Raw genomic sequence first — 15,553 nt, forward strand, 5'->3', positions numbered from 1 at the left:
CTCTCAGTCCTTCAAATCGTTTTCAGTAACAAATTATTTCAAAATCAAACAAATACCAATATTAAATCTTTTTCCAAAACTGACCAACTTCAACAGCAAATTATTGACAATAGCTAAACCTCACATTTTATACCATATACACAATCCATCATTTATTCATTCATTTCATTCCTATCTTAAGGTCTTCTAGCCTAAGTTTTCACATGACATTAAACATTAACTACAAGAAACCAAAACCATACCTTCGTACAGAATCAAAATATTCAAAACTCTGGAAAAACTTTCTGACCGAGCTATCGAAGAAGAAAACGTCCAGAATCGTCTGTGCCTCCTAAATCTTTCGTTGGCCAAACTCAAAGAGTAGAGGAGTTACGTCACCGTCAACTTCTACCAGTCAAAAGTGGTGCCAACATATAAAAGAAGAGGATACGAACACTTTTATCGGATTAGATTTTTGATTGGAGTTACGGATTATAAGAAATTAAAACCGAAAGGTTGGAGGAGGAAACGTTCCCACGCTTCTCTCTCTCGGTCACTCTTCTCTCTCGTCACTCATACCTTCATATACTATATATATCAGGCGACACATATAATAATAATAAAGTAAATATTACTTATTTCTTCGGATGATATTATCATATACAAAGCTAATGATATAATAAAGCTAATGATAATCATAACTAGATATTTCATATATGTGTATACCTATACAATGGCTTTTCATTAAGTAAATGGTTGCCGCCTTATATATATATATGCGTACATGCATAATAATAATAATAATAATAATAATAATAATAATAATAATAATAATAATAATATATGTAATCGTATTATAATCAAAACCGTCTTTTGTTTTCGTGCTTTATGATTAATAATAGTAATAATAATGCTAGCAATAGTAATGATAATCATGTAATAATAATAATAATAAACGTAATTATAGTAATAATAATAGTAATAATAATAGTAATGTAGTGAATATTATAACAATAATGAGTATATAATAATAGGAAGCAAAACTATATAAACTTATAATATATATAATACTTATGACAATTATATCTAATAATAATAATAATAATAATAATAATAATATAGATTTGATTAAATTCAAATTATTATAAAATTAGTTCGATTACTAACCCTAAAAATAATTTTCTAAAAATAAAGAATTCTAATTTTATAAAATAAATTATAACTTATTTATATTTATATTTTAAAAACTGAGGGTTGCTACACCACCACCAGGACTCCTTGTCTCTTGGTCTTATTCCTTTAGATTCACCAAAGGTTTTTTTTGCTGTTCTTCTAATAACTTCTGCCATCTCCCTCCACATCTCTTCCGCGCTTCCATTCCCATCCCACTTAGCCTCTTCTCCTACCCGTCTTAGGAAGCTTCCTTGTTCCTCACCTTTCATCCGCCACCACCTCGTCCTTGGGTTCTTCGTATGATGTCTTTTTCTCAACTTTTTCTCAATGCGAAAATCCATAACGAGCACCCTATGTTGTGTTGTCAAACTCTCTCCAGGGATAATTTTACAATTAATGCAAAATTTCCGGTTGACTCTCCTCAATAAGAAGAAGTCAATTTGAGAGCTTGTCATGCCACTCTTATAGGTTATAAGATATTCGTCTCTCTTTTTAAAATATGTATTTGCGATGAGAAGATCAAAGGTTGAGAAAATGTCCAAAATAGTTTTACCTTCGACATTGATCACCCCGAAACTATGGCCTCCGTGAATACTCCCATATCCAGTCATTTCTCTCCTAACATGGCCATTTAAATCTCCTCCTAAGAAAATCTTATCTCCCAAAGGTATGTCTTGAACCAAACTCTCTAGATCCTCCCAAAACCTTATCTTCTGTTGTTCGTCCGAACCCACTTGCGGTGTATAGGCGCTAATCATATGGAAAGCACCTCCCTCCACCGCAAGTTTGATATAGATGATCCGATCTCCCACCCTCTTGACATCCACTACGTCCTTCTTCCACTACTTATCCACAATTATTCCAACCCCATTCCTATTCTTCACATTTCCTGTATACCAAAGTTTGAAACCAGAAGTATCCAACTCCCTAGCCTTCGCACCAACCCATTTTATTTCTTGTAGGCACATAATGTTAATCTTCCTCCTTGTCATGGTGTCCACCACCTCCATGGACTTTCCTGTTAGAGTGCCTATGTTCCATGTCCCAAATCTCAACGTTCTGTCGCTCCGACCTTTACCTTTTACTTTGTGAACTAGTTTATTTACCCGCGTCCGTTCACGAAAACGTGAGAACCCTTGCTCATTTAACACTACATCCGAGCACCGATGCAGCGGCTCTTACTCATTTGACACCGTACTCGAGCCATACAGCGCGTTGCTTCCGGGCAACGACTTAGCTGTAGCACAATAATGTCTTTGATTCATGTAATGGAGATTCGACTATATTTTTATGTTGGTTGTCGAAGACTTAACACAACCCTCCTCCTTTATCCGGGCTTGGGATCGGCTATGTACCGCTAGTGTAACATAGGTGGAGTTACATATATGATATATATTTATACATAAATATAATAATAACTAATTTTAGTGATTAATTTTAATATATATTTAAAATATTAAAACATATGTATGTTAGCTAATTCTTAATATATATATATATATATATATATATTACAACCATCAAGGTAGAAATAGAAGACTCTCAAATTTATTTATTTATTTAAAAAAAAAAAAAGTAGTCCCCACTCCCCCACTCTCCACTATATTTTTCGTTGTATGAACATCGGCAATAAAAACATGCATGGATAGAATATGAATCCATCCAGACAAAGTGGACGATATGCCAAAGAAAAAAAAAATTAATGGAATTAGCATAAGCAGTGAGGGTGAAAGCTAAAAGAGAAAAGGAGATGCATGTATAGAGGAATGTATGTTTTTTCCTCCTATGTTGGCAAGTTTAATTTGGTCTGACAAATAGCTGAAGCAACATAAATAGAATTGTTGCTTTACCATTTTGACCCTGGTTCAGAAATCATACCTGGATATGATGGAAACAAGTGCACTAGTATGACCAATTCAAATTCAATTTGGGTATAAAGATAACAGTGTCTTAGTTGAGAATTGAGATTGAAAGATAAGGCGGGACTAAGTGGAATTGTGGGGTCAATTTGACACATTAAAGTCATTCAAAGGTACAAATGATGAATTGGAAATTTGGCACCGAATTTCGATGCAAATTGTAGCTAAGCATGTAGAATTAGCAAGTGAAATGAGAGTCATTTTCTGTTCACATCTAAAAAACTTTAGTGTATAGTGTGTTTGTTGATCTATTGGATCAATAAAAGGGTGGCTCAAAATTTTGTGTAGAAAGAAAAAGGGTCTAGGACTCTATCGGTAGGTAAGATGTGACATAGGAACGTAATGACCACAAAATTGATTAATTGATGATGTTGAATGTTATTAGGGTAATGCTGATATTAAACTATAATATAAAACAAACAATAATTTATGAGTTGTTTATGTATAAGATTTTGTGACGAAGAGGATTAATATGAATTGACATGGCTTCAGTTCTATCCTTTCTTTGTTTGGCCTTTAACATAGGGTCGGTTAAGAAGTTTGACTTCTTAATAAGATTTTTTTTTTTTTCAGTATTAATGCATGCTTAAATATTACTTGTTCTTAGGTTTTTTTTTTTTTTTTTTTGAATGAAAAATTTATAGCAGTGATTGTAGCCAGAGGTCATTAGTTAAGTTGTGCATGCTTAATGAACCTAAATAAATTAAATAAGAGAGTACTAATACTACTATGATGTATTATGAGAGTAATACACTCTATACTTCAATTAGTAATTAACTTAATGCTAAAAGAAACACACTGAATCTAGAGATTGAACATGATCTTAATAGCATTTCCCCCTCGAGCACTGGTTTCAAAGGCTTCTTCCAACTCTTTCTGTGAGAATCCAAACCTGTGACTTATCAATGGCTTGATGTCAATCTTCCCAGTTCTTAATAGCTCAATGCATAGGGGCCAAGTGTTTCTGTATCTGAATATTCCAATTACATCAACCTCCCTACAACACATGAAAACCAAATTTTGATCATCAAACACAGTTTTATTTGATAGTACTAATACTACCAAATTTGAATAATTTTATGGCATCCTAAATCTTCTAGTAGTATCCCTGAGCCAGCCAAATTTTAACTAATCTGACTCGAATCGAGCCGGTCTAATGTGATCTTTGTTACCTCGCTGCGGCCGGAGTAAGGGGAACTGTCATCTCAGTTTGAGCTAATCCAATGAGGCAAACTTTGCCACCAGAGGTGGTGACATTGAGTGATGTGGACATGGTTTTATTGTAGCCAACACAGTCAAAACTCACATGAATCTTAGACCTCATGGCATTCTGGATTTGCACCACTTCTTTCTCCATGTCCTAAATCAAAATGTAGCCATTGCAAATATCTTACCAATTGAATGGGGTATTTTAAAGGAGTGAAATGTGTAGAGTATAGAGTGAAACCTGGATACTAGTTGAAACTAGAATAGTCTCATCTGCACCAAGATCTTTTGCAATTGATAAACGAGTGTTATCAACATCAACCATCACAATTCTTGGTGATCCAAATGCCCTGGCAGCAAGTGATACTACAAGGCCAATTGGTCCTGCTCCTATGATTAGTACATTTGTGTCTGGACTGATATTCGCGCGACGACACGCATGCACTCCTACACTGAGTGGCTCAATCATGGCTCCTTCCTCCAAGCTCACATTGTCAGGTAGCTTGAAACACAGATTGGCAGGATGCACCACCTGAAAACATAATGGAACATTCAATATATATATATATATAGTCTTATAAGTATGTTAGTTTTGAATATTCATCATTAGTATTTATTTAACTTATTGAATATAACACATGAAATGAAGTACATCTAAATTGAAACATGGGATATATCAGAGCAACACATAGAAAAGTTTACCATATTGGCAAGAGAACCGTGAGTGTGAGTTGATGCTGATCCAAAACATTTCATGCCGCGACAGAGATTGTAGCGGCCACCTTATTAGAGATACAGTTAGATATTTCAAGAATTAGTTACTAATTGGTTACATTTATCATACCATATAAGGCTACAATTCTCTGATCAATATGATTCTTAACTCACCTTTGCAGAAATTGCATGTTTGGCAACTGATTCCAGGCTCTAAGGCTACCCTGTCCCCTACTGCAAGAGATTGAACTTGAGTGCCTAGTTCTTGAATGATTCCAGCACATTCATGCCCCAGTACCATAGGCTTGTTGGCAATAAAATTTGCACATCTCATAGTCTAGCAACAAAGTTTAGTAGTGTTCAAAGAACAGAATTAAGCAAACGCTAGAGTACTAATAATTAGTGATAATACGAACTTTCAGGTTCTTACCTTATAGTAATGAACATCACTTCCACAAATACCAACAGCTTTAATTCTAATTTTAACATCATGGGGACCTGAAATTGAAGATTGTTGATCACCACAGTACTCAATACATGAGCTTCAATTACTTTATTAGATACCATGAGTGTATAAGTTAAATGTCTTGAAATTTATGAGAAGATCAATTCACCTAAAGAAGGAAGTGGATATGGTTGAATTGATAAATCTTTAACACCAAGAATCCAAGCTGCCATGTTGATCTCTTCATCTTCACTTTGTGACATTTCTGTGTTAATTATCACCATCTGTTGCTAATCAGCTAATACCTTTCCTTGTGTCCTCTCTAATTTCATCTGCATAAAGTGTCACTACCACTGTCACTGTCACTGTCACTTTCCTTTGCACTCTTCATTATTCAGTTCATGATCCACAATTATCCATATCATCTTTTGGACTATGCTAATGCCACTTTGTGTCTTTGTAAGAGAATGATGTGAAGGTATGACTTTGTACTTGTTTGTATTTCATTGCTTCAATTTTTTCCTAAACTTATTCTGATTTAGCACCACTAAAACATATTTCACCATTGTTTATTGAGAAATTAATGACTCTTATGGGAAAAAAAATTAAAATATTCTGATCAATCACTATTCAATGACTATGACAAAATTGCATACTTTACAGGATCCTAATTATTCTTGGGGTTTGAGCCATACTTATTTGTGGATCAGTCCCTAGTTCATAAAGGAAATTGATTGATATGTTATGGTGCTGAGCTGAGTCATGCTTTGGTGACAAAACAAATAGGGAGTTCTATGGTTGGTATGACACACAATCATGACATGAATAAATCCAATAGAATTAGATTATAGAAGCATGCATGCTCTTCAGAAAAACCCATTAGGCATCAGCAAAGGCTGAAAGCGATTTATAGCATATAAACAGCCACATGTGACATGACCATATCACAATATGGATGAGGACAAACCACCCATATGGTCTCTATGACGTTTATATGAAAAACCACTCAGATTAATTGCAAAGATTCATCGTTATCTCATAATATAATTTAATGTTTATTATTACATTTTTTTAAATCTAATTTGTTAGGATTTAAAATTAGTTGTCATCTTATCATTTATTTTGGTTTAGTAATTTTTATCTCCTGTTATGTAATATGTTATTCTTGTAACTAATTTTTCTATACAATAAATTTAAATTAAAAATGCTGAGAAGTTCACTAATTAACAAAAGATAGCAAGATAAAAGATATTCCTTATTATTATTATTATTATAATTATATTATTATTAATTATGGTTGATAGTGAAGAAAATGGAAATGGACTTGATTTATTTGATTCCCTGTGGCAGAAGAGGTCTCTCACTTCTGAAATATCTTCAAGATTTGGAGAGAGAGAAAGAGAGTTTGAAGTGAATCAGCAAAAATGGGGAAAGGAGGGATGTCAGTAGATGATGATCATGGAGAAGAGCAGAACATGGCTGCTTGGCTTGTTGCCATTAACACACTCAAGATTCAGCCATTCAACCTTCCTCCTCTTGGTATCTCACTTCATTCATTCATTTTGTTTCAATCATACTCAGATTCATTCTTGGTATCTCACTTTTACTCTGCAATCTGCATGTTCTAAATTAAAGGACCCCATGATGTTAGAGTTAGAATGAAAGCTGTTGGTATATGTGGAAGTGATGTTCACTACCTCAAGGTAACACATACATACATACATACATACATACATACATACAACATACATAATTATTCTCTATTGCATCTAATTTCATTCAAAGCAATTGCATATACTTTGATAATCTATGCCTAAAAGTGATGCTGAATGACTTGACCAATGTATGAATATCTGATTGGCAAATTTGGTATATATCTTGCATAGGTTGGAGATTTTGATTGATGGGGTTATTGATGTTCCCTAATTCAGTTTATGTTGCTGCTGGCTTGAATACACTATTTACTATTTTGCATAGAGGTTGGAAAACATTTGATTGAAGGTTTTGGTTTTGATTGTTTTATGTGCTTGCAGACACTGAGATGTGCACACTTTGTAGTTGAAGAGCCAATGGTGATTGGTCACGAGTGTGCTGGGATCATTGAAGAAGTTGGCAGTGAGGTCAAGGCCTTGGTGCCAGGTGACCGTGTGGCGATTGAGCCAGGAATCAGTTGCTGGCGTTGCGACCACTGCAAGCAGGGCCGCTATAACTTGTGCCCTGATATGAAGTTCTTTGCCACTCCACCAGTTCATGGTTCCCTTGCTAATCAGGTTTGAACGAATCCAGAGCTTCTCAAACTAGAATCCTTTCAATATTGTATGATTCTGAATACAATTAAATGAACAATGACCACATCAGTTAGCATGAATTTCGGTTTAAACACGATACAATACTGATACTATTGTGTATTTGTTTTGGTTGTCACCATTTTCTGTGTTGTTAAATAGAATGAGTCCCTTAAAACCAATTTTTGAGTTTCATTTTTCTCTTTATACAGATAGTGCACCCTGCAGACCTATGTTTTAAACTACCAGACAATGTAAGCTTAGAGGAGGGGGCAATGTGTGAGCCCTTAAGCGTCGGTGTTCATGCTTGTAGGCGTGCTGAGATTGGCCCAGAAACAAAGGTGTTGATCATGGGAGCTGGACCTATAGGACTTGTTACAATGCTTGCGGCTCGAGCTTTTGGCGCGCCTAGGATTGTCATAGTGGATGTCGATGACCATCGTTTATCTGTTGCAAAATCTCTTGGTGCTGATGATATTGTCAAAGTCTCGACAAACTCCCAGGCATGTATATTTGATTCCCTTGTGTTAGAGTTTGAAAGATAAAATAATAATAATAAAAGAATGAAGGAAATTTACACTTTAACATGCTGCTGTCTATGGAAATGTACACTTTACAGGGAAATTTTACATAGTACAAGATACCATGTGTCAGAAAACCTTATATAAATGGAGGATTGCCATGTGTGGTGTCATCTTAGCTCAGGATACTAAGTGTAATTTATATAATTTTGAATGTAATGCTTTGCATTTCAGGATGTTCCTGGAGAAGTTGAACAGATACATAAGGCTATGGGAGCTGATGTAGATGTTACCTTTGACTGTGCCGGTTTCAACAAAACCATGACTACAGCATTGAGTGCTACTAAGCCAGGTGGCAAAGTTTGCTTAGTAGGAATGGGTCATTCTGAAATGACAGTCCCACTCACCCCAGCTGCTGCAAGGTATGACTATGTAATTAGATAGAGTCGGTTATATAGATCGAATGACATCATAACATCTAAATCTAAGTCCTTGCCTCTAACTCTCGGGCTACTCTTCATCTGATTTATTTTCTTAGTAAAGCATATGAATCACATATTCATTGAAGCTCAATAGGTACTTCTTGTCATAAAGTAATTTAAGAAACAGTAATGTTGTAACATATATGAGTTGTTAGATTTTAGTTTTCTGTTGTGATGTGATATTTTAGTGTATTATTTTATGATGCCAAATACAGGGAAGTTGATGTGATTGGTATATTCCGGTATAAGAACACATGGCCTCTATGTCTTGAGTTTCTAAGGAGTGGCAAAATCGATGTGAAGCCCCTTATAACACACAGGTATGGATTCTCTCAGAAGGAAGTGGAAGAAGCATTTGAAACAAGTGCTGCTGGTGGTAATGCTATTAAGGTCATGTTCAATCTTTAGAAGATACACATCAGTCAAGCTCTTGGTCGTCTTCATAATTTGGGTTATGAATAAAGTGGCTTCAATAAGAACTCAAAAAATTTCCCCTGACTTGTGTTATGAATCCTTCAATGTTCTCATTGATAAGTGAAAAATTCTAATTCTTTTGCTGTGCGAATGAGTTTAAGTGCTATATGTATGAGAACACTACCATATGAAAATCTTGAATGCTATGATGTATCACTTGGTCTTGGTTATTATAGTTAGTATTTTGTTTTTTCAATTGATTTTACCGAGTAATAAAAAAAAACTATATTTACATAATTATGTTTGTCAAGATTTAGAATCACCAGGAAGAATATCAAAACAGATCAAAATATGAAACAAACTTGTTACTTTTTCACTAAGTAACCAAAATTTATTTGTGATACATACATAGGACCAGCAGGAGAAAAGGTAACAAATGTTTAATCTGTATTGTAATTTCACAAAATATTGAGAACTTAATAGGGACTCCTACTTGAGCACAGCCTTTGTGCCAAGGTTACAAACTCAACACCAAAACCACAGCTCAAAACTCTAGAAGACAGACTATTACCTTCCGCAAACTTAAATTACAAATACACCCCTCTGCCCTCTTCTCCTCTCTCTCTCTCTCTCAAATCCTCCGCGTACCAACCTTAATATTGAATTCCCTTCTTGCATTTGAAAAAAATTACAAAAAGGTACACCACAAAAAACTACTATAACAAATTACGGAAAGTATCCATTTTATTGAATGGTAGGTATTGGCTCCGGTGTCCAATTCCACACTTTGACTTGACCAGTTCCATCACCAGTGAAGAATAAGCCATTAGGCCCTGCCTGAATTGCCCGTACCTCTTGTTTTGTAAATATCTTGCCTCTCTCTGCAAATCTGAACACCACAAATGGGGCCAGAAAAATTAGGATTAGCTGCATTTTATAGGCAGCGAGTGCACTTGATAATATGAGCAACGAATCATACTTCTTGTAAAGCATACAATCAGATTTGTCGGATTTTTGGCATAAATCAAGCACTCGTGGGCGAGATACACAAATACAATTCATTGAATGAATTTCTAAATCCTCTAGAGACTACCGAAGTCAGCATAGGAACAAATGAGCTCATAAAATTTGGAAGATAAATTACTTACGATGGCAGGTCATAGAGGCGCACAGTATTATCATTGCAAGAGCACAACAAAATGGGCTTGCCATGTGCATCGTGCATTCCACAGAGAGTAACTATTCCCTACAAGCAGAATATATTGTTAAAAGGGGAGGAAATATCATGAAGCAAACTTGCCCACTATTTTTTTTTTATAAACGAAAAAGGAAAAGAAACTTGTCACAACTCATGAGTGATTAGGTTAAACTGTTAAACAATACCAATTCTAACTACAAGATATATATGAACCTGTGGTAATATCCAAGTCCAGATGCATGCAAAATGAGTCATTTTCATTACCAGAAACTTAAATAAAGTTCTTATATTTTATAAGTGGTTTTTGGATCATTGATGTAAGAGTAAAAAGTGAATTGATTCTCCAATTAATATTTCAAGGGATTGACGGTCAAAATTACAAACTAGAGATCAAATGTCATACGACCAACTATCAGGGGGGTGGGGGTGGGAGGGAATTCATACGTACATGCTCTTCGTTGTGAGTATATGTCACTTCCAAGTTTCCACTTTCAGTAGCATACCACACCTAAAGAGAGAACAAAGAGATTTGCTTGAAGACCTTTTTAAGAAGAATAATAACTTTTAAGGGGAAAAAAAAATACTTATGCCTATTCTACGTATATATAACCAAACAAATAGTATGAACCAACCTTTACTGTTTTGTCCAATGAACAAGACAAAAGGAACTGCTCCCAACAGAGAACAGACATCACGACAGACGTGTGGTCTGTTAGTGTCTGTAAACACTCCAAATTTTCAAGATTCCAGACCTGAAAGATAGCATAAATATACAAGAAATTAACAAAACACATTGCTTAGATAGCAGCTAATGCACACCCCATTAAATGAATTAGATGCTTATAGAATATTTCTTATGTAGCTTACTCTTATTGTATTGTCCATTGAACCAGAGTAGAGTCTATTAGCTCCAACAACTAATGAAACAACACCACGCGTGTGACCCTTAAGTGATGCAGCTGGCTCAAAGCAGTTAGCAACTACATTGAACTTCCATACCAATATAGATCCATCCTGCAGGATAAGTAGTTTAAGTGAGCTTTAAATACTAAAGTGGATACTCCAAACCAAGGTACACAGGTTAGAAGGACATTAAGATTAGAGCACGAGTGAAAGCATGTTTGGTTGAATTGAAAGTTGTAACAAAGTAGTTTCCTAACACGTAACTATGTAAAATCATTAAATGGTTCTTATCCAAAAAGAAAAATAAACAAATAAATAAAGTTGTTAAAGCATTGAAGGAATAACCCCAAAAGTTGACATAGTAATTAGTTCTTGACTTCTTGTGTTCATATAACACCAACAATTCTTCATCTATCAAATATGAAACATTATTAGCTATCCCCTAGAGCTTATATACTTTACATACCCAATATTCCAATATTCCAATATGCACTTTATGGTGTCTCATAACTCAAATCATTCTTGACCACCGTAACGTTACCCTTGGGTTCTAATGGTTACATTTTCTTGATACAACTTGCACCAGCAACTTTGTTGCTTGTAGATTCAAAAATGTTCTTAAATGGTTCTTCCTTTTTTTTAACCTAATATACCTACATCCCTAACATAATAATATGCATGTACTGCTTATTCCTAGAATTCCTTATAATCCCAAAAATTTATGTCAATATTCTCATTCCAAACTAGTGTATGTACATTTAGTCGCCTTAAAAGATGCCACTGAATAAATAGTGTGTATAAAAGAAGACATGCACTTCCCATTTGATCAGTCAGGCCTTAAAGTACCAACAAGTTAATCTCCAACCAAGACATGGAATACTGCCTCACGAAATAAAGCATGCCTTGGAATATAACATATACATCACGCAGGAGAGAGAGAGAGAGAGAGAGAGAGAGAGAGAGAGAGAGAGAGAGAGAGAGTGTGTGTTTTACCTGTGTACCAGCAAAGAGCATATCATTATTCACAACAAGTGCATAAACTTGTCCAACAGGACCATTTAGACTTAGTTCCATTGAATTTTGTGTGTTCCAGACCTACAAAATATCATCATTAAACAAGACATTAACTGTGCTGCGATGAGAGTTTATAGATATACTTGAACTAAAAGTCTGTAAATTACAAAGAGAGAAGAAAGAAAAAATGCCTCCAGAATCCCCTCTTTTTACCTTCACAAAATTAGGTATGCCTACAAAAACCCAAGGACCTTCACTGATCATGCAACCTACTTCACCACCAAGATTGATCACAGCTACACACTGCATAGGAAAATTGATAAGCAAAATCAATATAGTTTCATCAGTGTTACCTTTTTGCAAGGATACAATAAAAGAAGTGACATGTTGAAGGTACTAACAACCTTTCCAGACTGGCAGTCCCAAACCCTTACAGACTCATCAGTACTTCCAGTATAAAGCTTATCCGAGCCAGAAGGAAAGGCAATTCCACTAACAACCTGTTCATTCAGTTTAAACCAAATTTCATCCCAACAATTCTTATTGCACAAAAAGCATATTCAGACAACTTAGCAAGCATCAACTGATCTTATAGTACAAAGAATAGTGACAAAATTGACTCAAGTTCACACTACACAAATTTTACAGAGGAATGTATCTACCACTAAAAACAGAATCTAAAATTATAAAAAAGAATTGATTCTATAATACTATATGTGTAAAGTATTTTACATTGTCAACTAATCTTCTAGAAGTCAAACACTTGCAATGACATGACAATACATAATTGGAAGACAATATTAAAAAACATTACACTTCCAACCTGGCAGAAAGAACAAAAATCCTATAGTGAGTGAAGTAAATAACCTAATTTTTTTTTTACCTAAAAAACAATTTTTTTTTTACCTTCTGATGGCCTTCAAGCTGTGTCAACATAGAAAACCCATCCCCTGTATTCCAAGAGTGAAGGAACTTACACCTCTCACCAAAATTACAATTCCCCTGAATCCAATAATTACAAACTTTATCAGCCTTCCTAACTACACTCATGTCACCACCAACAACTCCACCACTGGCACCGCGACCGCCACCACGACCACCACCGCGACCCCATGTGTTGTTGAAGTGAGGGTTCCGGCGATGTCCCGAAAATCCGGAATTGTCAGCAGAACCATGAGGCCTCTTCGAAGAGGTACCATTAACATTGGGAGTTGGCAACTCGCTATGAAGAAAAGGGCATGGGTGACGATTGCACTTGCCAGCTTGCCAGTGATAGCACACTTTCTGATGCTTCGAGTCCCCTGAGGGTCCACCTAATCGTTGGTACACGCGCTTGTTGCCCCCATCAAGGTCCATGGATCCAAAGCACAGACACTGGATGGTTTCTGATGTTTTGCGAATTTGCGGTGTCGAAATTGGGAGGGTATCGCAAGATAGAGGCTGAAAAACTGTAGCTTTAGCTGCAATTAGCAGAAAAAATGTCAGAACTTGTTGAATCGGGATCCCAAATCGACCACGCACAAAAGTTTGAAGTTGGGCGAGCTTGAAGGTGCAAGGTTGGAAGACGAGCAGAGAGGTCTTGCGTGATCATCAAGGGTGACAGTAGGACTTAAACTTCGTCGTGGAAAAACCCTAATTATTGAGATTAGGGTTCAAGACTTTGGATCAGAAAAACCCTAATTTAGCGATTCAAGAGAGGAAAGAGGAGAGAGTCGGGCATGGAGATCAGTTCAGGCGAAATATGCTACGAAACGACGTTGTAGAAGACAAGAAGCGTTAGGTTTACGAGAATGTGGAGTTACGAAGCTACCCTCAGTTCATGAATGGAGTTCACTGTGGAATGTGAATATTACGAATTTAAATGAATTGGATTGATTCTAAAAAAAAAATTATGAGTGAGTTTTAAGAAAAGATTTTTTTTCTAGTTATCTTTTTTTAAAGATTTTATGGAAAAGTAAAGTAATTTTATGTTTGGATATTTTATATAAAAAGATATTTTTATTTATTAATTATGTTCGAGTATAATAATATAAAAGTATTTTTTTATTTATTATATGAAAAATATCTTTTTTTAAAAAAAAAGATCTTTTAAAAAAATATATATTACAGTAAAAAAAGATATTTTTTTTATTTTTTTAGTGTTTTTATTTTTACTATTAAAAATTTGTCAAACACGCTAAAAAATAAAAAGATATTTTTTTAATAAAAAATATCTATTTTTATCAAGATATGACACCCAAACAAATACTAAATCTAATCTTTTTTAAATATATTTTATTATCATTTTAATATATTCTAAAATTTTTAAAAGTAAAATTATAAAAAAAATAATTTTATTTAGAATGAAAGTAATATGATTAAGAATAATTTATTTAGATGTAATTAAAAAATAATTGAATAACTATGTACCATAAAAAATTGATATTATTGAAGGATAAAATTAAAATTTATTTTTATGTATCGTTTTTGTTCTTAACGTTTTCATCCTATTTATGTCTCTAACATTTCAAAATCGTTTCAATTTTGTTCTGCCGTCAATTTTGTTCACGGATCTCTAATAGCAGGACAACATTAAGCCAATTTTAAAAAGTTAGGAACTTAAATAGGACGATTTAAACGTTAAAAATAACTTTAAGATTTATCCCAAATGTTAAGGACAAAAATAATACTTTACTCTAAATTCTTAGGCAAGACTGATAGATTTTGCATTAAACTTTTTATTAATTGAAGATGAAATTTCATAACATTATAGATTATAGGAAATCTTCAAAATTCAAAGATGGATTTAGAGGAAACATAATCTTTCTCAAATTTTTTCTAGTTTTTTATGTTTTATGGATTTGTCGGTGAAATAATAGATTATGTTTATATTTCGAACTGTGTGAGAAATCTTATTTTTAATAGGCAAATTCTATGGTGTAGATAGTATAAAATATCTACACTTATAGATTTTACGTGTAATGTGTCATTATGTGGCACTTGTTTGATGACAAGTTTGACAGATTCAGTAGTTACAATAAGTACACTGACAAAAACAGAGATTTTGATTTTGATGGTCTGCCACGAGAATGATTTTAGCTTTAATTAGATTAGCAAATAATGTTGTTACGGTAATCTTTTTCTAAAAAATTGGTTTTATGGGTTATATGTTTTTTTTGCCGTAGCAGGCTTTAACGGTTGAAGGTCTGGTATTGTGAGTTTGTTAAGGAAACAAAATGAAAATCTTTTTTCAAACCAAAAAAAGTGAAAATGTTTTCAGGTTGTTATAGATCTAATAAAGAGGGAATGTGACAACTTTAA

The 15,553-nt window shown here is 34.3% G+C and overlaps 3 protein-coding genes across 7 annotated transcripts; 1 reads left to right on the plus strand and 2 right to left on the minus strand.

Annotated features, from left to right (window-relative positions):
* Positions 1 to 3,737: 3,737 nt before the first annotated feature.
* On the minus strand, positions 3,738 to 6,340 carry LOC107644762 (L-idonate 5-dehydrogenase). Its single transcript, XM_088487998.1, has 7 exons — positions 5,606 to 6,340; positions 5,422 to 5,489; positions 5,166 to 5,328; positions 4,980 to 5,059; positions 4,519 to 4,809; positions 4,244 to 4,431; positions 3,738 to 4,068 (listed from the first exon to the last, which is right to left on the minus strand). Exons 1-7 carry the CDS (start codon positions 5,718 to 5,720, stop codon positions 3,876 to 3,878), a joined length of 1,098 nt encoding a protein of 365 aa, XP_088344124.1. The 5' UTR covers positions 5,721 to 6,340; the 3' UTR covers positions 3,738 to 3,875.
* LOC107644763 (GroES-like zinc-binding alcohol dehydrogenase family protein) lies at positions 5,888 to 9,391 on the plus strand. Of its 5 annotated transcripts, none has more exons than XM_088487997.1 (7): positions 5,888 to 5,914; positions 6,787 to 6,975; positions 7,072 to 7,139; positions 7,470 to 7,706; positions 7,934 to 8,224; positions 8,477 to 8,664; positions 8,940 to 9,391. In XM_088487997.1, the coding sequence occupies exons 2-7, from the start codon at positions 6,861 to 6,863 to the stop codon at positions 9,130 to 9,132; spliced, it is 1,092 nt and encodes a 363-aa protein (XP_088344123.1). In that variant the 5' UTR covers positions 5,888 to 5,914; positions 6,787 to 6,860; the 3' UTR covers positions 9,133 to 9,391. The 5 variants fall into 5 exon arrangements, with proteins under 5 accessions (XP_088344123.1, XP_088344122.1, XP_088344121.1 ...); XM_088487996.1 differs by lacking the exon at positions 5,888 to 5,914 and adding an exon at positions 6,143 to 6,233; XM_088487995.1 differs by lacking the exon at positions 5,888 to 5,914 and adding an exon at positions 6,191 to 6,237.
* Positions 9,392 to 9,490: 99 nt separating this feature from the next.
* On the minus strand, positions 9,491 to 14,097 carry LOC107644761 (zinc finger CCCH domain-containing protein 48). Its single transcript, XM_016348686.3, has 9 exons — positions 13,160 to 14,097; positions 12,658 to 12,753; positions 12,467 to 12,556; positions 12,233 to 12,334; positions 11,204 to 11,350; positions 10,969 to 11,088; positions 10,785 to 10,844; positions 10,287 to 10,384; positions 9,491 to 10,027 (listed from the first exon to the last, which is right to left on the minus strand). The coding sequence occupies exons 1-9, from the start codon at positions 13,607 to 13,609 to the stop codon at positions 9,883 to 9,885; spliced, it is 1,308 nt and encodes a 435-aa protein (XP_016204172.1). The 5' UTR covers positions 13,610 to 14,097; the 3' UTR covers positions 9,491 to 9,882.
* Between the last annotated feature and the right edge of the window lie 1,456 nt (positions 14,098 to 15,553).

Source organism: Arachis ipaensis, chromosome B5, assembly GCF_059453495.1.
Source record: "Arachis ipaensis isolate K30076 ecotype BB chromosome B5, ASM5945349v1, whole genome shotgun sequence".
NCBI lineage: Eukaryota > Viridiplantae > Streptophyta > Magnoliopsida > Fabales > Fabaceae > Arachis > Arachis ipaensis.

What these genes read in the sequence shown, in the direction of transcription:
- LOC107644761 (XM_016348686.3), bottom strand. Translation starts at nt 13,609, where the DNA reads ATGGACCTTGATGGGGGCAACAAGCGCGTGTACCAACGATTAGGTGGA. An exon ending in CAATGGACAATACAATAAGA is followed by an intron (nt 11,089 to 11,203) that starts GTAAGCTACATA and finishes GCTATCTTTCAG; the next exon opens with GTCTGGAATCTTGAAAATTT. An exon ending in ATACTCACAACGAAGAGCAT is followed by an intron (nt 10,385 to 10,784) that starts GTACGTATGAAT and finishes TTCTGCTTGTAG; the next exon opens with GGAATAGTTACTCTCTGTGG.
- LOC107644762 (XM_088487998.1), bottom strand. Translation starts at nt 5,720, where the DNA reads ATGGTGATAATTAACACAGAAATGTCACAAAGTGAAGATGAAGAGATC. An exon ending in GTGATGTTCATTACTATAAG is followed by an intron (nt 5,329 to 5,421) that starts GTAAGAACCTGA and finishes CTTTGTTGCTAG; the next exon opens with ACTATGAGATGTGCAAATTT. An exon ending in AACATGCAATTTCTGCAAAG is followed by an intron (nt 5,060 to 5,165) that starts GTGAGTTAAGAA and finishes ATCTCTAATAAG; the next exon opens with GTGGCCGCTACAATCTCTGT.
- LOC107644763 (XM_088487997.1), top strand. Translation starts at nt 6,861, where the DNA reads ATGGGGAAAGGAGGGATGTCAGTAGATGATGATCATGGAGAAGAGCAG. An exon ending in ATGGTTCCCTTGCTAATCAG is followed by an intron (nt 7,707 to 7,933) that starts GTTTGAACGAAT and finishes CTCTTTATACAG; the next exon opens with ATAGTGCACCCTGCAGACCT. An exon ending in AAGTCTCGACAAACTCCCAG is followed by an intron (nt 8,225 to 8,476) that starts GCATGTATATTT and finishes TTTGCATTTCAG; the next exon opens with GATGTTCCTGGAGAAGTTGA.